The sequence below is a fragment of the Podarcis raffonei genome, chromosome 16 (genome assembly GCF_027172205.1).
Source record: "Podarcis raffonei isolate rPodRaf1 chromosome 16, rPodRaf1.pri, whole genome shotgun sequence".
NCBI classification, from domain to species: Eukaryota; Metazoa; Chordata; class Lepidosauria; order Squamata; family Lacertidae; genus Podarcis; species Podarcis raffonei.
The window spans coordinates 11,978,504-12,005,413 of record NC_070617.1 but is presented as its reverse complement, the minus strand read 5'-3'; the positions used below and the strand labels follow the sequence as shown (position 1 = coordinate 12,005,413).

Genomic DNA, 26,910 nt, shown 5'->3' with positions numbered 1-26,910 from the left:
CTTATTTCAGCGTGCCTCTTCTCTTGCCTACTTCTATAAACCTGCTTTTCTTTCCCCGTCTGTCCTTCCGCAGACCAGATGTCAATGGAAGGGTTTGGCCGCTACCTGGGGGGAGAAGAGAACACCATTGTGCCCCCCGAAAAGCTGGATTTAAGTGACGACATGACCCAGCCGTTAAGCAGCTACTTTATTAACTCTTCACATAATACCTACCTCACAGGTACGTGCACCAAACAGAGACACTTGCCCTGAATGTGGGTGCCTGCCGCCTGCGCTACCCCCAAAGTCTTCTGGGAGCTGTAGTTTGTTAAAGGAGCCAAGAGTTGTCAGGAGACCCTCTGTTCTCCCCCCAGCACTGCAGTTCTCAGAGGCGTCTCACAGTCAGTCCCAGGGAACTCTGGGAGGTGTAGGAAAATAGGGGTTGAGAAAGATGATTGCCTTTTTTTTGTGGCAGAGCAATTCTTCCTCATTATATCCTGAGGTGAAATTGTTTTGTGAGAGGCCGGCTGTGCAGAAAATGCATCCCTGCTGGAGATCAAGTGTCTTCCTCTGTGCTCAGAGTTACTGGCCTTCTTTATTTCACGTTTTATTTTGCCTCTTCTAAGGATTTGAGGTCTGGTATCGTTGCTTGGTTGTCTCTCCTCTCCCCAGGCATCTAACATTTCCCCATCATCTTCTCCCTCTCCCTTCAAAAAAGCTGGGCAGCTGACAGGCAATTCCTCAGTGGAGATGTACCGGCAGGTGTTGCTGAGTGGCTGCCGTTGCATTGAGCTGGACTGCTGGAAGGGGCGCCCCCAAGACGAGGAGCCCTTCATCACACACGGATTCACCATGACGACTGAAATCCCTTTCAAGGTAACTGGCACCCAGCCCGGTTGGCTGTTTGTAAGAGTCCCCAAGGCCAGCACAGGGGTGCCCACCCTCCTACCCGTGTTTGCCATTTCCAGTTTTTCAGCATGTGATCAGTGGTGGTCTACTTGGCCTGTTGCACCACTTCCAAGTTAGCAGGGGTCCCATTGAGGGTAGGGACGCTGAGAGACTCCTGAAATCGATACCTGAAATGGCACCTCGGGTTACATATACTTCAGGTTACATACGCTTCAGGTTACAGACTCCACTAACCCAGAAATAGTACCTCTGCTTAAAAACTTTGCTTCAGGATGAGAACAGAAATCATTCTCCGGCAGCGCAGCAGCAGCAGGAGGCCCCATTAGCTAATGTGGTGCTTCAGGTTAAGAACAGTTTCAGGTTAAGAACAGACCTCCAGAACGAATTAAGTACTTAACCCGAGGTACCACTGTACTGTTCCTTGGCAGTGAAGGTGATGATATCCTTCCTTGCCCACAACTTATTTGGAAGGGGGTGTTTTCTCCTCATGCTTTAAACTGGGAGGAGGAAACATCCCAAATCTGTAGCTGGAGGGTCCTTTTTAAACAAGTCTGGGGAAACCCTTGGCCCTCCAGATGTTGCTGAACCACAACTCCCTTCAGGCATGGCCACCGATCATGCATGCTGGGACTGATGGGAGTTGTAGTTCAGCAACATCTGGAGGGCCAACAGTTCCCCACACCTGTTCCTGAGGTAAGCTTGGAATATTACCTTAAAAGGCTTATTTGCAACCGATGAGACCGAGGTTGGCATAGCCAGGTGGGGATCTGGACTGCCTCTGACCATGGAAGCTCCAGTTATCCAACAAGGGTGAGAACTCGGAGTTCCAGTCCCTGCTTGATATCATTTTAGTCATGGAAGCAGAAACTGTGGCTCTCCCAGTTGCTGCTGTGGGACTCCAGCTCCCATCAGCTGCAGCCAGCATGACCCAGTTGCGAGGAATGATGGGAGTTGTAGTCCATCAATGTGTTTAGAGGCTGCGAGGCTGCCCATCCATGTGTTCAGCCTTTTGTTCCAGGCCTGGGTGTGGGAGCAGAATCCTCCTGAAACATGTCAGCACATCGATGGGGAACTTCCTCTTAAGTTTATTGTCCATTGTAGCAACCTCTCCCCACCCACCCCAAACTCTCTCACTGTAAGCAAATAAGTGCTCTTGACCTCTTAACCCAGTGGTGGGGAACTTCAGGCCTGGGGGCTCAATGTGCACCCCCAAGCCCTCAGTACTCTCTCCACATACCACACCCCCTCTCCTCAGGCCACATCCTTCACTGGCCTTGCTTCGCATCTCACTTTTTCTGCACTTTCTTGAACTCAAATGTCCCTCTTCTTGTCAGAATGGAGGCTAGAGGGGCTTGTGTGTGCAAAGACACCAGCCTATTGTGGAAAAGTAAAATTTGCAAAGGTTGCTCTGCTCACTTTTGCCTCAGGCCCCTCCTACCAGTAGCATGTGGCCCCCAAAAGGTAATATGGCCCTCAGGGGGAAAACACCCCCCACTTCTGCCTTAACCCCTTTCCCTGCCTCCCTCTGTTACAGGAAGTCATAGAGGCCATTGCTGAAAGTGCCTTCAAGACTTCACCTTTCCCTGTTATCCTCTCATTTGAGAACCACGTTGACTCGTGAGTAGTTGGCTTGTCTGAGACTGTCATCCTCACCCCTCTCCTCCTTACAGCGCTGTATGATCAGAGAGGCCTGCGTGACTGATAACCTTTCCTCTGTGTTTCTTGTTTTCCTTCCCCAGGGCAAAGCAGCAGGCGAAGATGGCAGAGTATTGCCGCAGCATATTTGGGGATGCTCTCCTTATTGATCCTTTGGATAAATATCCGGTGTGTTCTGGGAGCGAGATCAACCAGGGGAATGACATGTGGGTGGGTTGGTTGGGAGCGGCTGTGGTCTTTACTTAGGTTGTGTACAGATGACCACTCCTGTTCGCTCGCACTGCTGGCTTCTGAAACCGAGTACGCCTGATGTTAGCCACAATCCACAGGTACCCAGTAGTTCTGTTTGATGTTCTTTGCCTCAAACCAGCCTCCATTCTATTTGAAAACGGAAGTTGTGGTGAAGCTGAGGTGTGTACGGCTCAGGCGGCCATTGCACATGCTCAGTTGACAGCTTCAGTGAATTAGAGTTCGGCCTGGAGAGACAAATCAAGTAATGGGCATCTGGTGAATACATCCTCTTGGTTTATCTAGCTCAGGGTAGTCCCAAGGGCTGTATGCAGCACTCAGAGACGCTGGGCTTTGGGAAGGAGGTGTGAGGCTCTGGCAGGGTCCTAGAATCCTCCTTGCTCCTTCCCAAAGCCTAATTAGTTCTTTCCCAGCTTTGGGAGGGAGGTGGGAGAGTGTCAGGCGTCGGCCAGAGCCTCACACCTTCTTCCCAAAGCTCAGCACCTTGTTTAGCTGACTTTGGGAAGGCAGTGTGAGGGCTGCGGTGTCACCGCTCGACAAGGCATTGTGCAGCCAGTTGGTTCCGTGTTGAAGTACTCTTGCAGCCCACATGGTAAGAAAAGTTGGGCCGCCCTGATCTAGTTCACAGTTGTCCACACTCACAAGCAGCACTGCTCCAGGATTTCAGACCAAGATCTTATTTGGAGCTGCCAGGTAGTGAACCTGTGGGCTTTTGCATGCAAAATAGCTCTGCCACTGAGCTACACCTCCTTCCCTTCTGTGAATAGATTTATCTTTTGAGGGCATCAGCACCCGTCTTGTCTCCTAGTCTGTGAAGATCTCCTGCTCTTGCTAACATCTTAACATCTCCCATTCCCCCCCCCCCCCCCGCAGCTTCAGCCTGGCGTAGCTTTGCCAAGTCCCCAGGAGTTGTTGGGCCGGATCCTGGTGAAAAATAAGAAGCGCCGTGTGCACGGCAAGGGATCTGAAGGCAGCATTCGGAAAAGGCTCCTGGAGCAGACACCCAGCTCCTACAGCGATTCATCCGGAGTGGGTGAGCCAGGCTCTCCTGCGCTAGGTATGCGTCTTAATTATTTGCAGAGCCGGTTTTTTTCCTGGATGTAGGTGTGTGCATTTATTTATTTCCAATATTTATAGACCATTTTTTAACCGTACACAGTGACAAGGCAGTTTTTCACCACAGTCAATAAAAGAACCCGTCGGTCCAAAATGATACGGCATCTAGAACAAAACTCACAGGCTAAAAGACATCAGATCTAAGCACGTTCTTACTTTTAGTTGCATGCATGGAAGTTGCTTCCCAAAGGGGATGCTGCATGCATTTTACTCAATGGGAGTAGAATTTGGTGATTAGCTGTGGAGGAGAAAGCAACAGAGTGCAATAGAGAGGCTAGAGGAGATAAAATGTGGAAATCTTTCTCCATTACTTCATTGTTTATATTTTAATACACAAAATGGTAAATTACTGCCTCTGATTTTGCAAAAGACCCTTGTGGTCAGATGCAGTTCTTAAGCGTTTCTGGTCACTGGTTTGATAACAAAATAACTTATACCTGCTTTATTTTACAATTCTCTCTCAGTTGTGGGAATTTATTATATTGGATGTCATATCTGTACCAAGTATTGAAATTTTTATTATTATAAAGGATTGCAATGTGTGTGTGTGGGAAGCTTAAGGTTCCATAAATAGGAATAATAATAATAATAATAATAATAATAATAATAATAATAATAATAATTTTATTTATATCCCGCCCTCCCCGGCCAAAGCCGGGCTCAGAGTGGCTAACATCATATAAATAAGGCGATATGCATAATGCAAGAGATCAATCAATTAAGCTACATCCCACAATTAATTCAAACAATTAAAATTAAAACTGGACAAGTGGCAATCTTCAGGTTAAAATTGGAAGCAGTTAATACTCTCCAAGACCAACTGTTTCCACTGATATTATAAGGACCTATGAGCAGGCTGGGAACCTCCTTCGTGCTTGTTCTTATACAACATATTTAAATGCCTGCTAGAATAGAAAGGTCTTTGTTGAGCACCTGAAGTTCAACAGGGAGAGAGGCCTGTCTGATCTCAGAATTGGGCCCACAATACGGATTGCTTGGCTCCAGGAGGAAGTAAGCCATGCTTCTGAGCCATTGGGGGGGGGCACGAACAAGGTATCCCTGCCCCAAGTTGTTAAGGGCCTTGTAAATTCATACCAGAACCTTGAATTTGGCACAGTGCCCAACGTTTAAGCACCACAGTGATGTACTGGTTGTAGTCTGTCCCCACCTTTTCAGATGAGCATCTGTTTTCATCTGTAGCTGGCAAAAGATGAGTCCAGGCTTGCCTGAGCAGCTAACTCATTCTTCAACTAGAATCTATGATGTGTAAGCCGAAGCGACCGTTTTATCTTTCTTATTATTGTTACTGCTGTTCTTTTGGCTAGCCAAGGGAAGACAAAAGAGTTCTGCAACGTTATTACCCCACTGAGCACGAAGATAGTGGGTGGGGTGGGGTGGGGGGCTCAGAGTAGCTCAGTAGTGGAGTGTATGCTCTTCATGTGCCAGGTTCAATCACTGGTATCCCCATCTGTTCTCCTGAAAGACCATCTCCATCAGACTCTTCCCTCAGCTGGCATCTGGCAGCAGTCGGTCTGTCAGGCTAAAGGGAAGGGGAGAGCAGGGGCTGCAGGGCCTCTCCGTCCATTCTGATGTGAAATACCAGCGGTTTTTGGCTCCCCTCCCCGAAATCTTTCAATTCCAGCTGGTCATTGCGGGAACTCAGCAACTAAAAAAGAGTGCCTAGGTTTTCTCTTTTCCTCCTCCATCCCAACCCCTTTTCCTTTTGTGCCTTGGGGTGTTCAGGGCGGATAGGGTTGGCAAATTTTGAAGAGCAAAAAAAAGGGATGCTGTGGCAACTCTCATTTTAAATACTCGTACTATACATAGGCTATAGAAGCTGTGATCTATTGCTGAAGGGGGCAGGAGAAGAGAAGAGGAAAGCAAGTCTTCAGCCACCAATAATAATAATAATAATAATAATAATAATAATAATAATAATAATAATAAATTTTATTTATACCCTGCCCTCCCCGGCCAGAGCCGGGCTCAGGGCGGCTAACACTAATAAAATCACAGTAAAAACATAATACAGTGGTACCTTGGGTTACATACGCTTCAGGTTACATACGCTTCAGGTTACAGACTCCGCTAACCCAGAAATAGTGCTTCAGGTTAAGAACTTTGCTTCAGGATAAGAACAGAAATCTGGCTCCGGTGGTGCGGCAGCAGCGGGAGGCCCCATTAGCTAAAGTGGTGCTTCAGGTTAAGAACAGTTTCAGGTTAAGAACGGACCTCCGGAACGAATTAAGTACTTAACCCGAGGTACCACTGTAGGGGGAAAAGAGAGGGGGAGAGGGGGGAAAAAAGAACCCAATTTAAAATACAGGTTAAAATGCAATTTAAAATGCAGCTATGGCTATGTCTCATCCAGAAAGTATAGCCAGAGACAATTTGGCAAATTTAGAAAATCCACCTGGACAGAAATTTTACCCCTGAAAAAGAGGATGTGTCCTGGAAAAAGAGGACACGTGGCAACCCTAAAGAACTTCTTCATGCAGTGCAGAGTTAAAACTATGGAACTCGCTTCCGCAGGAGGCAGTGATGGCCATTAGCTTGGATGGCTTTAAAAGAGGATCAGGCAAATTCATGGAGGAGAGGGCTATTGATGGCTGCTAGCCATGAAAGCTCTGCTCTGCTCTGCCTTCACAGCAATGCTTCTGAATACCAGTTGGTGGAAGCCACAGTAGGGGAGAGTGCTCTTGCACTCGAATCCTGCTTGCTGGTTCCCCACAGGCTTCTGGTTGGCCACTGTGAGAACAGGATGCTGCACCAGATGAGCCTTTGGCCTGGTTCAGCAGGCACTTCTTATGTCTTCTTACAAATCCAGTAAACTATACTGGAGGCTGATGCGAGGCACAGCACCCATTTCCTTCCTTCTTTGCATCAGACCCAGAAGCAGGGTTAGAGCAAGTGCAAATCAAATCCCCCTGCTTTTGCTTCCTCCTTGAAACATCTGAGCTTAGCTGTCAACAGTCAGAGCGGCGCTCCCTCTAGCCCAGCGCTGTCTGCCTTGACGATTGTTGAGAACCCTGCTCCATTTAACTAGAGCTGGTACATGGGAAACTTCTGCATCAAAGCGGCAGAATTGCTGTTATTGTTCAATGTCTTTGTATCCTGCCTTTCTCCTGAGTTGGGAATTAAGGTGGCATAGAACATTATTTTTTAAAAACACATTGTTATGAAATATGAAGTAATAAAAACAAACGATTTGAAATCAAAAGTTAAAACACAATAAAACACATGTAGAGCCAGCCATTCAAGCACAGTTTGCCACGACAGCGTCCCACCAGCCAGCTTAGTTTCCAAAGGTCTGTCTGAACAGAAAGGTCTTAGCCTTCTGGCGGAAGGGCAACAAAGAGGGAGGCAATCAAACTTCCCCTAGGAGGGAGTTCCTCAGTCTGGGAGCAGCCACAGAAAAGTCTCTCTCTCTCTCTCTCTCTCTCTCTCTCTCTCTCTCTCTCTCTCTCTCTCGTTGACACCAACTGTGCCTCTGATGTTAAATGGAGCAAGAGGAGGTGCTCACCCGAGAATCTTTGCAGCCAGGTAAAGGGAGATGCAATCTTTCAGTGTTATACGCTACGTATCTCCCCACACACATCTAGCTACTGTACTGCAGGCACAGGAAAGAGCACAGCGTAGGAAACCTCAGAATATGATTCATCAATGTTTAATACAGCTTCTCTCCAGCTCTTTTAGCCTGGCATTGATGAGTACGTTGACAATACTTGGCACGGACTCATTAGGGCTGTAGAGAAAAAGCCCTGGACTCTTTTCCACGCCATTTCCCCTCGAGCCAAGGGTCGCATAAGATGCCTACCTGGGAGACAGGACGTCAGCTCTCCTCCTACCTGACAAGCATGGCTATGGCTCTCGTTGATCAGAAAGAGCCAAGGCCGCTCCCTCCAAAGAGAGGGGAGAGGTCTTTAATCATCATTATTTAATGTCTTTATATCCCACCTTTCTCCCAAGCTGGGATTTCAACGCCTTTGGAGCTTTATCCCCCTCCCTTCATTTGGGGTCCAGGCCAGATCTTCCTATGTACTGCTCTCATATTTGAGGGCCTATCTCATAGAAGATGGAGGAAACTTATTTTCTGTCACACCTCGAGGGTAGGACCCAAAATAAAGGGTTCAGAAATGACAATGCAATTTTAAACTAAATGTTGAGAAGGACTTCTGGCTGGTACAAACAGTTTAGTGGAGCAGATTTACCTTGGAAGATGGTGAGTTCAGTTTGGTTAGAGGGTTGTTGTTGTTTTTTAATTCAGAGACTGAATGGCTACCCTATAAGAGGATTGCCTGCGTTGATCTTTGAGGTCCTTTACACTCTAGAATTTTGTCTACTATATTATTAATTCATTGTATAGCCCACCTTCCCTCCCTGGAACTCACAGTTGTGAACGCTGTTCATCCCATCTCTGTTTTATCCTCACAACCACCTTGTGACGTAGGATGAGAGACAGTGATTGGCCCAACATCACCCAGTGAACTGTCTTAATGGCTGAGGGAGGATTTGAACTCTGGTTTTCCAGGTCTTCGTCCAGTTAGGTGGAAGAACGCACCTGATCTTGTCTCACTGGTTCAAAGGTGCAAGAATTAAGATTTCTTTCTCTGTTTGTTTTTCACTTTTGGAAAATAGGCTGCGTACACACCATCCACATGTTTTACCCCAAAGAATCCAGGGAACTGTAGTTTGTTAAAGGTGCTGAAAATTGTAGCTGTATGAGTAAGCCACAGTTCTGAGGGTGCTTTTGAGGGCTTTAAATACATGGTATATATGCAGCCCCCTTCTCAATTATCCCTTGTATTGCGTAAGCTCTATGTTTTCTTGCCGCTCACAATTTTTTTATTGTTTTCCTCCCTCGCTTCCTGACCTCCCCCCCCCCCCCCACAAAAAACCAGGCTCTCCTTTTGCAGAGCAGGCTGAGATATTGTCACCAGTCATGACCAACGGTGAGGAGAAGTCTTCTGACAGAATAGCGAAGCTGGTTGAACCCCGCAAGTCTATTGGTGAGTATCCTTCGGGGAAGACAGGAGACTGTCTGAGGTACCTGAGGTACCAGTTGAGTTGTCAGTTGAGTTGCCAGAAAATTCAAATGAAAATTGGAGGGGAAATTGGAAATCCATACAGATTAGTATTCCGGACATGTTAGGATACCATGTATCCTTAGAACCCAAAATATGTCTACTCGGTTATTTGAAGGATGCTGTCTCTGAAAAGACTGAGAAATAGTATAACTGCAGCCTAAAAATTGAGGGAAGGTATGTCTCCAACTGTATGTAGATAGTTTGACAAAATTTGGTCTACAGTAAGAATGATTAAGTTAACTTATTATACAAGAATACATATAAAAAGCCTAACATGTTGATGGTAAAAGGGCTACTTTTTACAATGCTTTGGAATAACAAGTTTAATGATAATGTTCAACATTATGCTGCTTTCAGTTTGCTGTAACACTGTTACTATTTGAATACAGACATCTTTATTTTGTTGAATATTACTTGTTAGAATCCCTTATTTTAATGATTTTAATGGTTTGGTTTGAGCAGTAAAGTATTAAAAATTTAAAGGAAAAAAATCAGTAAGGGAAATGGCTGGCCAATGTTCGCTTATTCTTGCCATGTCTGGAACAGAAGTCAATTCAGGGAATGTGATTGGTATTCACTGTTGCTGCTGTTTTTTGTTTTTTTTATTTAATTGATTTTTAATTTCAAGTAACAAAACATACACATACAAGGAAAACAGGGCTTATAAGTTGTACAGAAAGAAAAGTGAAACAGCAGCTCATGGTTGCAGTTTTAGACATTTCAGGAAAGACAATCTAATGAAAATGTCTCTCCATAAGGTTCCATAAGTCAATATGTTTGTCTTAACAAAGTCAATAAAAGGATACCATATTTTGTGATCCTCTGATTCAGCAGCTCATAGCCCACTTGGGGCTGTTAAAAGTTTGAGCAAGACTTTACATTGGAGCAAGCTAGCTACTTTTGCTTCTGAGGAAGGAAGGAGCAGCAGGTCAGAACACAATCTTGCATCAGTGATGTCTCTCTCTCACGCACACCCATTCTATGGGGAGTGGGAATACATTAATCCATTATTATTTTTAAGTTTGTAGTATACTGTAAATGTGCCCTCAATTCATTGCCCTTCAGGGTTCAGGAATCATCTCCCCCCACCTTAACTACATTTTGGCCTTGAGCTTCTAACCCCTTTCCTTCCTTCCATGTCCAGACCGTGAAGCTGAGAGTGAAGAGGAGGAAGAGCAGCCGGACCCCAAAAAGCCCACGACAGATGAGGTGCATGCAAAGCAGGGATCTGAAACCCGTGGCCCCTCTAGATGTTGATGGACTTCAACTCCCGTCAGCTTCAGCCAGTGTTGTCCAGGATAAAGATGGGAGATGTTGTAGGCCAACAACAGAGGGGTCCCCATCAGCGGTGTCAAGGGGACTGGCTTGAGCGTTGTGTACACTGTATTTTAAGCAGACTTCTGGGTGGAGAGCCAATGTGGTGTAGCAGTTAAGAGTGTGTTGGACTGGGAGGGTCTGGGAGGCCATCACTCAAATCCCTACTTGGCCATGAAGATCACTGGGTGGCCTAGAGGGTCCGTCTGCAACTCTAGGCCTAATTTACCTCATAGGGTTGTTGTGAGGAGAAAAGGGTGAAGGGGAGAGTGGCAGACACCACCTTAAACTCCTCAGAAGAAAGGTGGGATTGAAATGTAATAATAACGATAATAGAATTTGATGCTACAAATGGCAGATGGGCCGATGCCAAAAAACTTTAAATGCCTCATCACATTTGGCCATCATTTGTCCCCATAAATTGTAGTAACAGGAATATGACATTATGTCATCACTTCATGCATTAAGCGGCATGCATACACAAATGTGTGTATATATTTGTGTGTGTGTACACACACGTTTAAAGAGTGCTTTCAACATAAGGTGCGGATGTGATCTTAAACTATTTTTTAAAAAAACTGTTTCCATCTCCCCTTGTCCTCCCCTCTCCCCCTTGTGACAGGGCACCGCAAGCAGCGAAGTCAATGCCACAGAAGAGATGTCTACACTGGTGAACTACATCGAACCTGTCAAGTTCAAATGCTTCGAGGTGGCCAGGAGTGAGTGAGAGCGGGGAGGGGGATGGACGCTGGCAGTAAGGTGTTGGGTGTAAGTTTGGGAGCAGGCAATATGTGGCCCTCCATGCATTGTCAGACTCCCCATCCAGATGTAGGCCACATTCACAGCATACATTTAAAGCGGTGTGATACCACTTTAAACAGTCATGGCTTCCCCAAAAGGATTCTGGGAGCTTTAGTTTGTGAAGGGTGCTGAGAATTGTTGTTGTTGTTCAGTTGTTTAGTCGTGTCCGACTCTTCATGACCCCATGGACCAGAGCACGCCAGGCACTTCTGTCCTCCACTGCCTCCCGCAGTTTGGTCAGACTCATGCTGGTAGCTTCGAGAACACTGTCCCACCATCTCACCTCTGTTGTCCCCTTCTCCTTGTGCCCTCCATCTTTCCCAACATCAGGGTCTTTTCCAGGGGGTCTTCTCTTCTCATGAGGTGGCCAAAGTATTGGAGCCTCAGCTTCATGATCTGTCCTTCCAGTGAGCACTCAGGGCTGATTTCCTTAAGAATGGAGAGGTTTGATCTTCTTGCAGTCCATGGGACTCTCAAGAGTCTCCTCCAACACCATAATTCAAAAGCATCCATTCTTCGGCGATCAGCCTTCTTTATGGTCCAGCTCTCACTGCCATACATCACTACTGGGAAAACCATAGCTTTAACTGTACGGACCTTTGTTGGCAAGGTCATGTCTCTACTTTTTAGAATTGTTAGGGGACTCTTATTTCCCTCACAAAGCGACAATTCCCGGAGATCCCTGTGAAGAGGGATTGATTGTTAAAACACACTGGAAATTCTAGTTCTGTGAGGGGAACAGGGGTCTCCTAACAGCACCCTTAACAAACTACAGCTCCCAGAATTCTTTTGGGGAAAGCCATGACTGTTCAAAGTGGCATCACACTGCTTTAAATGTATGGCGTGAACGTGGGCATGGTGAGGGACACCCACATGGATGGCTTCAGAATACAATTAGAAAAATTTATACAGGCTCATGCTAGCAGTGGCTACTAGCCAACATGGCTGTGTTCTACCTCCATTATCCTAGAGTGCTTTAACGGTCAACCTCTCGTCGCAGAGAATTCTGGGAATTGTAACTCTGTGAGGGGAATGAAGCGTCTCCTATCAACTCTAAGCACCCTTCACAAACTGCAGTTCCCAGGATTCTTTGGGCAGGGGAGCCATTGCTGTTTAAAGTGGTAAGATACTGTTTTAAACATATAGTGCGGATGTGGCCTTGGATTCCAGTCGTATCCAAGGCTTTAAATGGTGCACATGCAGCCTACGTTTGGACAAGCTTTCTGACTAGCACTCTATTCTGACATCAGCTTTCAAGGGTCTCTGACAGAAAAGGGTCTTTTTCTTATTCCTTTATAACTGGAGACGCCAGGGACTTGAACCTGGGACCACCTGCATTCAAAGTGCATGCTCTCTACCACTGAGCTAGCTATGACCCTCTCCCCACTGACATCCGCCCCAGTGTGTAAATATTCCCCTGATAGGGAAGAAGCAGCAGTAGGTAGATTGGGAGAGGTGTGTGCACGAGGTTGTCTGCATAACGTGGAGCATTAACACGGTGGCTTTTTTTACTTCTCTTCTCCCAAGAACGCAACAAATCTTACGAGATGTCTTCCTTCGTGGAGACCAAAGGTTTGGAGCAGCTGACCAACAGCCCCATGGAGTTCGTTGAGTATCCTGCCTGGTGATGTAGGGTGGGTTGAAGCAGAGTTGGCCTCACTGCTGAGCAGCCCCTAGGCCTCATCTGTGCTGTACCTTTAAAGCAGTTATCCTACCGCTTCAACCAGTCATGGCTTACCCCTTGGAATCATGCTAGCTGTAGTTCGAGAAGGGTGCTGAGTCTCGCTAGGAGACACACACACGTTATTCCCCCTCACAGAGCTTTTGTTCCCAGAGTGGTTTAGCAAGTCAGCCCCTCTTCCCAGAGAACTCCTTAGCTCTGTGAGGAAAATAGGGGTCTCCTGTAAGCACCAAACCACAGTTCCCAGGATCCTTTGGGGGAAGCGATGACCATTGAAAGGGGTATGGTACTGCTTTAAATGTCTAGTGTAGATGAGGCCCTAGATGAATCCCTGTGGCAGCACCTTTGTTGCTACAACAGTGAATGGTACGACTGTTTTGAGTGCTTGGAACCACTTCTGTTAGTAGAGACTGATCCGTTAGGGCAAATGGGGCCACCAAGCTCATTCTGCCTTCTTTCTTATAAGCAGTCCAGGAGTGGCTCTGCCCATCACAGGCTCTGGCACCACCTTCTGTTGGGCTCCTTGCCTTCTGCCCTACTAGTCCCAGTGGGCACCAGTTGGCACTGGCTCCTGCATGTCCTGCTCATGGGAACTGTGGGAAAGAAAATCCAAGATAGGAGGTGATGTATGTGGGGCTCATTCTGTAGACCCAGGCATTAGTAGGAGTTGGGGGAGTAACTGCAAATGCTCAGTGGTAAAATCAGGTAGTCTAAGCCTCTCCATGAGCAAAGGGATGACGTCACTTTTATTGGATAGGCCAAGAGTGAGGAATCCGGTTTCAGTTTGGAGGACCTTGTTCCCTTGTGGGCAAGTGTGTGTGTGTGTGTGTGTGTGTGTGTGTGTGTGTGTGTGACATACCAATGGTGGGTGGAGCCAGATGCAGAAGTGGGTGGAGCAATGTGTAGGATTCTTACATTTTGTACAATAGGATCCAATCCAATCTACACTGTCAGCAGCGCTCCAGGATTTCTCCAGCAGCATGTGTAGAAGCTAGCCTATCGTGCAAAGGTAAAATTTGTATCAATTGCTCCGTCCACTTTTGCCTTCATCCCTGCCCCCCACTGGCATGTGGCCCCTGGAACATGGCCCAGAAGAGAACGTGGCCCTTGAGCTGACAAGGTTTCCCACCCTTCGGTTACGTCTTGATATGTGTGTTTATGTGTGTGTGTAAGTAATTGATGACTAATGTTTGAAAGAGTGACGGAGAGCCTGAGAAAACGGAATGGCTTCAAGGGCACGTTGAGTGCTCACAGCTGATCCATGATCATTGATGGCCGCGGTAGAGTTGAGGTGCCCTCGTTGGCTGTTGCCTTGACAAGCACCCCTTGCCCAGATACAACAAGCAGCAGCTGAGCCGGATATACCCCAAAGGGACCCGAGTGGATTCCTCCAACTACATGCCTCAGGTCTTCTGGAATGCCGGCTGCCAGATGGTGGCACTCAATTTCCAGTCGCTTGGTAAGTGCCATCCTCTTTCCCCCCGCTCTGCTTGCTAACAATGAGGGCTAGAAACTTATTTCACATGTGTTTTATTTTATCTATGGCATTTATATACTACTTAATCATTAGCATTTCTAAGCAGGGTACGTGAAAAATAAACCATTCAGAGAATGTGACAGTAAAACCAAACTAAATGACTTCTGAAATAAGAAAATCCTTGTTGTGTGTCTGATACTCCACAAGGAGGGTGCATGTCTAAGCTCAGCCCAGAGGAAACTCCACATTTTTGGGCCCACAGCGCTGAGACTGCATGGCTTTAATATGAAAGAAAGGAACAGTCTTCCCATCCTCTGGGTTGCATTTTTTTTTTTTGGTCAGTCCCAGGCAGAAAGGGAAAAAAACCAAAAGAAGCTTCTTAAGCCTCTGGTGGGTTGCCAAACATGGCTGGTGGTCTGCGTTTTGGTTTAAGCTGACCAGAAGCAGGAAAGACCCGTGGCAACTCTCTTGACTTACTTTCCTACCAAATTAAAGAGGGAGGGATCTAACCATACACAGTTCACCTTCACGTATGCATAAGGCAGTAATGGGGAGACTGTGGTCCTCCATACGTTGCTGAACTCCAACTCCCATTTGCCCCAGCCAGCATGGCCAGTGGTGAAGGATGATGGGAGATGTAGGCCAACAACATCTGGAGGGTTACAGCTTCCCCACATCCCTGCTGTAGAGTCTCTGTGCTGTTCAGAGATGGAGGTTTCAAGAGGTGGGGAAGGAGGAAGGATAGAATATTGGTTGTTCTCGCTTGTATGATGTATCAACACTTGTGCTTGAATCTCTGTTTGCCCAGACTTGCCAATGCAGCTGAATCTGGGCACCTTTGAGTACAATCGCCGGAGCGGGTACCTACTCAAGCCAGAGTTCATGCGGCGCCAGGACAAACTCTTTGACCCCTTCACTGAAGATATCATTGATGGCATCGTGGCTAATACCGTCAAAGTGAAGGTTCGAAGGGTGGTGGTTTGCAGGGCTGTTGCAGGGTTGGTGAACTTGTGGCCCTCCAGATGTTGCTAGACTCCAGCTCCCAACAGCATTGCCAGTGGTCAGCGGTGATGGGAGCTGTTTTTCAGTAGTTTCTGAAGGGCTACTGAAGGGTTCCTCACCCCTGGGTTGTTGCTGTGACGAGTTGCCAGCTTAATATATTACCGGGAGATTTAAACAAAGAGGGGGAGCTCTTTCTTCCATGCCCTGCTTGCACCTGATTGGGCAACTGCTAGAGGCAGGTTCCCCACACTGATTTAAAACAAGGATTTGAACAATACTGTCCTCCCAACAAAAAATTTAGAGAAGAGTTGACACTTCTCACTTTATAAACAGTAAACATTTGGTCCCATCTCTCTCTCTCTCTCTCTCTCTCTCTCTCTCTCTCTCTCTCTCTCCCCCCTCTCCCCCATCCCACTCCCAGATAATCTCAGGACAATTTCTTTCGGATAAGCGGGTGGGCATCTACGTCGAGGTGGACATGTTTGGGCTGCCGGTGGACACCAAGCGCAAATTCCGGACGCGGACATCGCAGGGGAATTCTTTCAACCCAGTGTGGGATGAGGAACCTTTTTTGTTCCACAAGGTATTGGTGAATGCAGTTCTAGCACAAGGACTCGGCACTTGAAGAAGCCATAATAATGTCTTATGTTTAAATCTAATTTGAATTTGGTATCTGAGCTCCCTAAAATAAGAACACTTCTGAGCTTATGCAGAGCGCAGTTTCTTAATTGTACTTGCCTGTGTAGGGACAGATCAATGCCATCAAGTGGCTTAATATTTGCTACCTCCCTTACCCAAACAACCTTGGGAATTGTAGTCCTTTAAGGGAGAGCTAGACCTGTCTTAACAGTTTTTCGTACCCCTGTCAATAATAATAATAATAATAATAATAATAATAATAATAATAATAATTTATTTATTTATACCCTGCCCATCTGGCTGAGTTTCCCCAGCCACTCTGGGCAGGGGCTGTCAAACTACAACTTCCAGCATTCCTTTGAAAATATTATGAAACAGCTGCCTACTTGTAGTGTGGAGGGGGTCTTACGAAATGTAGATGGAGATTCCGTAAGTTAAGCAAGTGAGACTGTTCCAACTGTTTTGGCTTTTGGCATGCTAAACGTGGAGCCCTCCAAGTGAAGGTTTGGGCAGTGTTCTGAATTTCCTCAGCCAGTGGGTCGTACTAGGTGACCTATAGGACCCTTCAAATTCCGATTCTAAAAATCACAATGGAAGGTGTCGTGTCTTTGTGTTTCTGCCTTTCCCCTAATAATACACCTGTCTTGTCTGTCCCCTCAGGTGGTGCTTCCTACATTAGCCTCGCTGCGTATAGCTGTCTTTGAAGAGGGGGGCAAATTTGTGGGGCATCGGATACTGCCCGTCTCTGCCATCCGTTCAGGTGACCCCCCCTCCCCTTCCCCTCTCCCTCCCCATTCCCATTTACTGAGATACTGCCGTTCAACTCAGCGGGTCTTATTTCTGAGGTTAGACATGACAGCGCTGTAAAATACTTATTCTGGCACCATCTTTTGTGCATTAGAACATTGGTGGTTATCCTGAACAGTCCTGTGGCCCTCAATAAGCTTATATGTCTCTCCCCACAGCAGCCTGGTGGGGGGTGGCTGTGGGGAGAGAAGAAGGTGGCACCACTCACTTTTTGCTCAGGCCCTGCCCTCCGCTGCCCCACCCGCAGCCAGCATGCAGTGCCTCAGGGGTCACCTCCAAGGGATTGCAGCCCTTGACAGGCCAAAGGTTATCTATGCCCAGCCTATAGCCTGCTTTATCAGAAAGTAGAAGTGTTTATCCTTAGGGAGCAGATTTTATTAATTACATATATGCACGTGCATTTTAAACAGCAGAGCCAAAAGGCCGTGAAGTGTAAAGAGTGGATACGCAGTGTTTCTGTGGAGAGCCAAATGCGTGCAAAATAAGGGCAGCCGTCTAGATTTCCAGATTAGCTGGGCTGATTTATCACCGGAAATGTGGTCCTTATCTTGTATACATTTGTGCTTTGCACAGAAATGTCAGAAACCCGCTGCTTTGCATTTAATGGCTTTCTGGCCTCACTGTTTACTAAATCATTTTCCTTTTTGTACCTCTTTGTGTGTGTACACACACACACACACACACACACACACACAGCGTGTGCTGTATAATTTGCCAGACAAGGACCATAAACACAGGAAGGCGCTTTATATCAGCTCAGCTTATTTGTCTGCTTAGCTTAGTATTGTCCACTCTGACTGGCAGCTGCTCTCCAGGGTCTGGGGCAGAGAGGGAACTCTTGCCACAATCTGCTACTGGATCATTTTTAACTGAATCGAACTCGATACCTCCTGCATGCATAGCATCTGCTCTACCAATGAACTGCAGCCCTTCTCCCAAAAATACACCAATTGAATGAAAAGGTACTGGGATGATTGGCTAGTGCGTGAAGCTGTGAAGGTGCCTGATACTCCAAAGTCTTCCCACAACGCTTGAGATTGTTGAAGTTAGGGATGGGGGACCTTTGACTCTTTGAGATGTTGTTGGGCTACAACCCCCGTCGCTAGCTGAGCAGCTGTCCTTGGCAGAGGCTCTTGGAAGTTAGGGCACATCTGCACCAAACATTTAAAGCTGCATATACCAGTTTTTAGTGTCATGGCTTTTCCCAAAGAATTCTGGGAACTGTAGTCCGTTAGGGGTGCTAAAGAATTGCTAAGAGACCCGAGTTCCCCTCACAAAGCTACAGCTCCCAGAGTGGTTTAACAGCCACTCTTCCCAGGGAACTCTGAGAATTGTAGCTGTGTGAGGTGAATAGGGATCTCCTAACAGCTCTCAGCACCAGAGGCGCCATCTTGTGAGGGCAAGTTTGGAGGCCAATGTTGTGGCAGGAGGGGAAGAAGCCAGTCACTAGAGCTGCTTTGCCTCCATGCTTTCTGAGCATAGGAGGGGCAGAACCTACCCCAGATATGTAGGGGGGAACAAAAGAACTCAGCCCCCTGGAACTGGCACCCTTGCTCAGAAGCCTTAATGGGCTACAGTTTCCAGGACACTTTGGGGGAAGCCATGACTGCATAAAGTGGTATTATAGTATTTTGCTTATTTACATTTACTGATTTATTTTTTAAAAAACCAAATGTGTATACCCCCATGTCTAAAAAAAGAAATCAAAGCGATTTACTGCAATAAAACATGAAACCATACAAGAAAAACCATATAAAAAACCTAAAAACAGACATCAATTAACTATTGAGGAAGGATGCATAGTGCCTGCATAGGCTTGGCAAAACACAAAGGTTTTCAGCAGGTGTTTAAAAGGGGGTGCAGGAAGACCCTGCTGAATCTCTAAAAGGTAAAGGGACCCCTGACCATTAGGTCCAGTCGTGGCCGACTCTGGGGTTGCAGCGCTCATCTCGCTTTATTGGCCAAGGGAGCCAGCGTACAGCTTCCAGGTCATGTGGCCAGCATGACTAAGCCGCTTCTGGCGAACCAGAGCAGCGCACAGAAACGCCATTTCCCTTCCCGCCGGAGTGATACCTATTTATCTACTTGCACTTTGACATGCTTTCGAACTGCTAGGTTGGCAGGGACCGAGCAACGGGAGCTCACCCTGTTACAGGGATTTGAACCGCCGACCTTCTGATCGGCAAGTCCTAGGGCAGATTATTTCACGGGACTGGGCCGGTGACACTAAAGTCCCAGTTTTAATTACATGGTGTGGATGTGGCATTGGAGTCTGGCAACATCTGGAATCCTGATGTCAGAATCTGGTGCCTTCTGCCTGCAGAGTAATGCTTTACCAATAAGCACTGTTCCTTTCCCCTAATGACTGTTCCCTCTCCATTTCCAAGTATTGGCCTTTCCTAACACCTCTGCTTGCTGCCCCTGAATGTCCACCTCTCTGTTCTTACTGGTTTTTTTCCTGTGTTTCCCCCTCCCTTTGTCCCACAGGCTACCACTACATTTGCCTGCGCAGCGAAAGCAACCAGCCCCTCTGCCTCCCGGCCTTGCTGGTCTACACTGAAGCCTACGACTACATCCCAGACGATCACCAAAGTAATTGAATGCTTGCGGTGGGAGGCGTTTCACGATCAATCCCTCTTCCCAGGGAACTCTGGGAAATTGTAGTAGCTCTGTGAGGGGAACAGCTTCTCTTAGCAACTCTCTGTGCCAAACCGAGAAGACTACATTTCCCAGGATTCTTTGAGGGGGGAAGCCATGCTTGTTTAAAGTGATATGATATCGCTTTATACAGTGCAGATGGGGACACATGATTTGTCGCTGAAAGTTAGCCACTAGGGCTGATCTGTATCAATGATAAGATTAGCTTGACCTATCGTATCTAGAAGGCTACTGTGCACACCAGGAGAATACGAAGATATATGAGCTGATGTGAAAAAGTGCCTGTGCCTTTGAGCCCTCTCACCTTGACTATTGAGGAAGACCCCTTGGGGTCTGAAACACATTTCGTCTCCAGTATAGATCTGTTCATTCTTAGTCACATCAGACTGCTGCTAGGATGCTGTATCAGCCGGCTGTATTTTTGTGTACAGTGGTACCTCGCAAGACGAAATTAATTCGACCTGCGATTTTTTTTGTCTTGCGAATTTTTCATCTTGCGAAGCACGGTTTCAAAAGAAGTTTTGGAAAAACTTCAAAAATCACCAAAGTCTTCAAAAACCTCAAAAAAGGCTACTACACCGCGTGCTATGAGTTGCTCCTCGAAGTCAAGTCACAACTGCACTTTTAAGAAAAAGGAAACAAACTTGCAAGACGTTTTCGTTTTCGTCTTGCGAAGCAAGCCCATAGGGAAATCCGTCTTGCGAAGCAACTCAAAAAATGGAAAACTCTTTCGTCTTGCGAGTTTTTCGTCTTGCGAGGCATTCGTCTTGCGAGGCACCACTGTAATTTTATCCACCTCTTTGTTATATGTTTCACATTTTTTGTGAGATTATAGTTGTGTTTTATTCTTGGATACATTTTAGTAGCACTTTACGTATGGGTTTTCTTTTGGGGGGGTGAGGGCTCTTACCCAATTTTGGGTTGTGTTCTATTACGTTTATTCATTTATTAAATTCCTTGTATCGAACACAGTTGTGCTCTCAGTAGCCCTGCTGAAATTAAGGGACCTACTTGGCCATGTGCATTAACTTGCCAACTCTGATTAGGTCTACTCTGAGTAGGACTGTTTACTTATATAAGAGATTTATATACCTCTGGATTGTAATAAAACCTTAAAAGTGGCTTACAAATGAGAATAACCAATAATAAAATTAGCAGTTTAAAAAAATCTTTAAATCGGCTATCTAAAATGACTGAAAAAATAATAATTAAAATCAGTATATGTGCTGCTGAAGCAAGTGCAGAAAAAAATAATTAAAATCAACGGTAAGCTGAAAACAAGATTTAAAACACATGTGAACATTCTGCATGTCTGGATAGGCTTGTGTAAACAAAAATATTTTTAGCAGGGCTAGTATGTCTTAAGGGATCTAAGTCCAGCTTTGGAGACTGGGATGTGCATATTCTAATTTTTTTTGTGTGTCTCACGGTGATGAACTTAGGTCCATTAATTTCATTGGGTCTAGTTCAGTTGTACAAGCATGCACACAGAGACAAACAGGCTTCCTCATGTGTTAAAACTAATGGATCTTCTTTTCCCCTCAGATTATGCAGAGGCTCTGATCAACCCCATTAAACACGTCAGCTTAATGGACCAGCGAGCCAAGCAGCTTGTGGCTTTGATAGGAGAGAGTGAGGTGAGGGCAGCCATGGCACACAGAGGGAGGGAAGTGGATGTGGGGCTGGAAGGGTTTCGTTTTCGTTGGACCTGATCTGCACCTTCCCATGTGGGCTGGATCGCAGTTACCTCCCGGGTTTCATAGTTCTCTGAATTCTGCTATAGAATCCTCTACTTTTTTAAAAAAATGTATTAGAAGGGCTTAATATGTAATAAAAAGGTTGTATGCAATGCTGGTCCTACTCAAAGTAGACCCATTGAAATTAATGGACACTTCTAACTTGGGTTCATTAATGCCAGTGAGTCTCCTCAGAATAAAACTGACTTGGATACAGCCTGGCATGTTTACGAGTGTGTAATTTTTAAAAAATACATATTTATTTTTCAGAGGAAATAATAGTGTTTCTTTTAAACTAATTTTTTTTTAATGGCTTTAACCCACCCTGGCATCTTGTGGTGAAGGGTGGGTTTAAAAGTTGAATGAAGAATGGGGATTTTAAAAAGTTGCAGGTTAAGACAGAAAATGGATTTATAAAAGAACCTGTGTGAAACTGGGAAGAGACATATTCACCTGTTGCTAAGAAGGCGGGACAAGGGATGAAACCTATGGAAGTGCAGGAAACTCCCTCCTTGCCAGTGATGTAACTAACGGTCCAGGGTCAAGGACTCCTTACTATTTCTGCAGCAGGGTCTCTGTCGCCAGCATTCTACAGCTGCCCAATCAGCATGAAAGGGGATCTTTTTAGCCACTGAATGCATTTAGGGTCGCTTCATGTTCAAGAGAACGGTGTGCAAGTTCTGTTACATACAATGAAGCTTCCCTCTGAGAGAAGATATTGGAGCACTCCAAATCATGTACAGTGGTACCTCTGGATACGAACGAGATCCGTTCCGGAGCCCCGTTCGTATCTAGAAGCAAACGTAACTAGAGACGGCATGTCTGCGCACACGTCGCTTTTTGCCGCTTCTGTGCATGCACGCGACATCATTTTGAGCGTCTGCGCATGTGCAAGCGGCGAAACCCGGAAGTAACGTGCTCCGTTACTTCCGGGTTGCCGCGGAGCGCAACTCAAGCTCAACCCGAAGCGCGTTCAACCTGAGGTATGACTGTACATGCACAGAAAATAGCAGATCTAGCTGAAAGGCAGCACATGGCACCAATAACTGCAACGTACCCCCTTCATATTACAGTTGTGTAATTGCAATATTATTGTACAATCTTAGAAGGGTGAGGGTGTGATTGTTCTGAAGGGACCCAGAACTTCTGAATTTGCCACTGTGCTACTTCTCCTCGCCAGCAGGAGAATGCAGAGAAGCCACGGACATCGGTGTCGAGAAGTTCCTCTGGCGTGACCACTGGCCCCACTGAAGAGGCACACAAGCCCCCACCTCCCCTGCTCCCCCCAACCCGGAGCCCCAGCGTAGTTCCCAGTCAAGGTAAGATCTAAATAATAATAATAATTTATTATTTATACCCCGCCCATCTGGCTGGGCCTCCCCAGCCACTCTGGGCGGCTTCCATAAAAACCAAAAATACAGTAAAATATCACACGTTAAAAACTTCCCTGAACAGGGCTGCCTTAAGATGTCTTCTGAATGTCAGGTAGTTGTTTATCTCTTTGACATCTGCTGGAAGGGCGTTCCACAGGGCGGGCGCCACTACCGAGAAGGCCCTCTCGGGGCACTTCAGGCCTCAGGGGCCAATTGCAGCCCTCCAGGCCTCTATGTGGACACAGGTGGTGCTGTGAGTTAAACCACAGAGCCTAGGACTTGCCGATCAGAAGGTTGGCGGTTCGAATCCCTGCAATGGGGTGAGCTCCCATTGTTTGGTCCCTGCTCCTGCCAACCTAGCAGTTCGAAAGCACGTCAAAGTGCAAGTAAATAAATAGGTACTGCTCCGGCGGGAAGGAAAACGGCGTTTCCGTGCGCTGCTCTGGTTCGCCAGAAGCGGCTTAGTCATGCTGGCCACATGACCCGGAAGCTGTACGCCGGCTCCCTCGGCCAATAAAGCGAGATGAGCACTGCAACCCCAGAGTCCTCCGCGCCTGGACCTAATGGTCTGGGGTCCCTTTTACCTTTACCGTTAGGCCTCTATGTATGTCCTGCAAAGCTCTCCCTAGGCCTCACCCCTCAACAGGCCTGCTGTGCTCCCTCTTTTTGCCTTGAATATGTCCTTGAACTCGGATATGCTAGTCTAGTGTACAGACAAGTTTACATGCAGGCATTTTTTTTTTTGCCTAACGTGGGGCTTGAGCCCACAACTCTGAAATCTCATGCTCCACCAACCGAGCCTCTATTTTTTCAGGTTTTCCTTCCACTACTTGCGAATGGCTGGGGTTTTCTTTTGTGTTTTTTTTGCTTACCTCTTTTTATTTTGCCTATAGCCTTACAGCAACAGGGCGTCTTCTTTCTCTCCCCCCCCCTGCTTCCCCCCCCCCCAACAAAGGAGATACATTCCCCTGAATTATGCTGGGAAGATCCCCTGTGTTGCTGTGGCCTGGTGATTACCGGCTTGTGGTAATGCAGGGATGGGCTTTTCCACCGGTGGCACCAGTGTCACGAAATGCTCTCCTTTGCTGTAATAGGTCCCATCAGTATTGGCATGCCGCTGGCTCTTGAAGGCACACCTGCTCAGAAAAGCATTCTCTTGCTCTCCTGAGTTAAACCTGCTCTTTTGACTGTTTTAATGGTGGGTGGGTTGTTGTACAATTTAATTGTGGGTGCTTCTCTTCAGTGTTTTGATGGAAGTGATTTATTCTGTATTTATTTACTTTTACGGTCTTTATAATGCTTATCTTCCCATTGCTTTCTTCATGGTGCCAATTAACTCAATACAACAAATCATGTGTGGCTATACTTTTTAAAATCTATTTTATACTTGTAAAGCATTTAGAAGGCATTTTGGCAAGTAAGCGGCATATTCATTATTAAACTATTACTAATATTATTATTGATCTGTCCCAAGAACTGCCAGTAGCAGCCTTGTAGCAATAAACAAGTTCTAGGAAAACACAATTGGGGTTTATGCGGTTGGGGTTACTGCTGCCACAATTGCTGTCCTTGCAGTGGGTACATTTTCTGGGAATGTGCCCCACTACCTCCCCATACTTTCCTGGACCCGTGTTTTAAGAACAAACTTCTAAAAGGATACCCTCATGCCCCTTTCGTTGTTTTAACTCCTATTTCTCATTTCTTTCTCTCTCGCCTTCTCTCAACCCTGTAGTGCAAAGGGACGATCTGATTGCCAGCATCCTTGCAGGTAAGAAGACATTGTTGTGCCAACACCCTTGAAGATAGAATCCAAAGGTCCTCTAGACCAGCCTTTCCCAACCTTGAATCCCCAGGTGCTGTTAGACTACATTTCCCATCATTCCTCTGTGCTGGCTGGGGCCACTGTGAGTTGTAGTGCAGCAACATCTAGGAACCCATAACTGGGAACAGCTGCTCTGGATCACTGATTTCTTAAACTGTGGGCCCGCAAGCCCCATTCAGGGTTATCTATTGCAGCCCAGTTGAACTTTTTCTGTCCTTGACTTTTGTGCGTGACTTACTTCTTCACCTAATGGAGACTGAGGCCATTTTGCCCAGGCAGGGCCAGTGTGGCATAATGGTTAGAGTGTTGGACTAGGACTGGGGAGACCCAGCTTCCAATCCCCACTTCCCATGAAGCTCACGGGGTGACCTTGGGCCAGTCATGCTCTCTCAGCCTAACCTATTTCACAGGGTCCATAAAATAGGGAAGGGGAGAACAGTGTGTGCCGTCTTGAGCTCCTTGGAGGAAAGGCAGAATATAAATCTAATTATAAATACAAATAAATAAATTATCACACAGGCTAACAAGACCCTGTCCTAGATTCTGAGATTTTCATAATGCAATGCTGGGTTTGATGCCAGTGTTTGGGAAAAATCTATTGTGAAAATATAGGTTGTGAATGTTTTTTATTTGTATAATACCATATTTTTCCGTGTATAAGATGCCCCCATGTATAAGAGGAAACACCCCTCAGCACTATCCATGTATAAAATGAGCCCCAATTTCAAACCTAATTTTTTAGTTAAAAAAAAATCCCTAGTTTTATACATAAAAAAATAGGGTAATTAACCCATCTTCCAAGACCCTGATCAATTTTCAAGTGGGGAAAGGAAAAGTCTTGAACTGCTGCTCTGGATTTCAAAAATAAACCTGCCTTATGGTGGAACCACAGGCGGTCATTTTTAGTTTTCTCTGGAATCAAGTTCCTAGTCCTTTTGACTCCAGAGAGAAACTTGAAAACGTGTGGACAGCGGCATGTGGGAACTGCCTTGCGCTGCACGTTCTCTCTCTCATCCCCTTGTTGGACGGGGATTACAATATTCTCTAACCTATTGTGCCGGGTGGGTGTTTTGGGGGGTATCTTCCAGAAGTGTCCCCCCAGTCCCTGGAGGAGCTGCGCCAGCACAAGTCCTTTGTGAAGCTGCTGAAGAAGCAGTACCGTGAGCTGAAGGAGCTCCGGCGGAAGCACATGAAGAAGATCTGCAGCCAAAACAAGAAGCAGAGTGCCCAGTTCTCCCAGGGGGAAAAAAGCCGGTTGCGCAGCCAGGAAGGGTGAGAAGGGACTGGCTTGGGCTCATGCGTCCGTGGCTAGAAGCGGGAGAGCTGTCTTCATGGGAAAGTCTTGCTGGAACACACTAACAGAGGGCTCAGCCATACTTCACTTGCCTGAGGGGTTTTCTGCAGCTTTCCCCACAGAAAAAACACAGAAATCTGCAGAATTGCTGTTTAGTCCAATTCAGAGATAAACCATGACTTTTCTCGGAGGAAAGCAGCAGGGCATTTCTCGGGGGTCTCTTCCAATTCTACAGTCCTATCGCTCTATGCAGCTAGAGCCAGCCAGATCACTGTCCAGGGATGGAGATTGGAATAAGCAGAGTGCAGGCCGGTTTGGGGATGGCTTTAGAAGAGGAATGGACAAGTCAATGGGTAGGACAAAGGGGCAGGGCAGAGGCAAAACTGCTTGGACCCCTCCCTAGAAAGCATGGGGAAAGCAGAAAACTGCTCAGAGCCGTGCTTTTCTGGGCCTGGGACAAGCAGAAGTGTGTGTTGGCTCTGTCTGTGATTGGCTCTGCCTACTTGTAGGGCTCCCACCCACCCCTTGCCTAGATAGGTAGCAGCTGCCGTTGAACTTACCCAAGAGGCAGGATTTTAAGGGAGGGAAAAGAGGGATGGCATATGACACACACACACACACCCGACTCTCTTCCACCTGCTTGGTTACTCGGCAGAGTGGTGCATGCGTGGGGCTACCTGTGAAGGTGACCTGGAAACTGCAATTAATCCAGAATGCGGCAGCTAGACTGGTGACTGGGAGTGGCCGCCGGGACCACATAACACCGGTCCTGAGAGATCTGCGTTGGCTCCCAGTACGTTTCTGAGCACGATTCAAAGTGTTGGTGCTGACCTTTAAAGCCCTAAACTGCCTCAGTCCTGTATACCTGAAGGAGCGTCTCCACTCCCATTGTTCAGCCCGGACGCTGAGATCCAGCGCCAAGGGCCTTTTGGCGGTTCCCTCATTGCGAGAAGCGAGGTTACAGGGAACCAGACAGAGGGCCTTCTCCGTAGTGGCGCCTGCCCTGTGGAACACCCTCCCATCAGATGTCAAGGAAATAAGCAGCTATCTTATCTTTAAAAGACATCTGAAGGCAGCCCTGTTTAGGGAAGTTTTTAATATTTAATGCTGTATTGTTTTTAACACTCGATTGGGAGGCGCCCAGAGTGGCTGGGGAAACTCAGTCAGATTGGCGGGGTATAAATAAATTATTATTATTATTATTATTACTACTACTACTACTCATTCCTTGTTGACTTTTACTGTGTGCTCCCCGTTCTGCATGAGCTTGTGCTCGGCAGTCTTAACCCTTTCTTGCCAACTTGCGCCTC

At 46.6% G+C, this 26,910-nt stretch overlaps 1 protein-coding gene across 2 annotated transcripts in view; it reads left to right on the top strand.

Annotated features, from left to right (window-relative positions):
- Positions 1-26,910, top strand: part of PLCB3 (phospholipase C beta 3) — a 68,799-nt gene that overhangs the window by 31,354 nt on the left and 10,535 nt on the right. Inside the window, exons 10-27 of one of the 2 annotated variants that reach the window (XM_053368227.1) lie at positions 74-220; positions 698-855; positions 2,423-2,505; positions 2,628-2,712; positions 3,667-3,850; positions 8,811-8,918; positions 10,141-10,205; positions 10,933-11,029; positions 12,639-12,723; positions 14,127-14,251; positions 15,078-15,232; positions 15,693-15,854; positions 16,571-16,670; positions 19,205-19,309; positions 20,921-21,012; positions 22,295-22,430; positions 24,217-24,252; positions 25,395-25,578. In XM_053368227.1, coding sequence (XP_053224202.1) covers positions 74-220; positions 698-855; positions 2,423-2,505; positions 2,628-2,712; positions 3,667-3,850; positions 8,811-8,918; positions 10,141-10,205; positions 10,933-11,029; positions 12,639-12,723; positions 14,127-14,251; positions 15,078-15,232; positions 15,693-15,854; positions 16,571-16,670; positions 19,205-19,309; positions 20,921-21,012; positions 22,295-22,430; positions 24,217-24,252; positions 25,395-25,578 — 2,107 coding nt within the window. Of the gene's footprint in view, positions 1-73; positions 221-697; positions 856-2,422; positions 2,506-2,627; positions 2,713-3,666; positions 3,851-8,810; positions 8,919-10,140; positions 10,206-10,932; positions 11,030-12,638; positions 12,724-14,126; positions 14,252-15,077; positions 15,233-15,692; positions 15,855-16,570; positions 16,671-19,204; positions 19,310-20,920; positions 21,013-22,291; positions 22,431-24,216; positions 24,253-25,394; positions 25,579-26,910 lie in introns of both variants that reach the window. The other variant, XM_053368226.1, reaches the window with a different exon arrangement.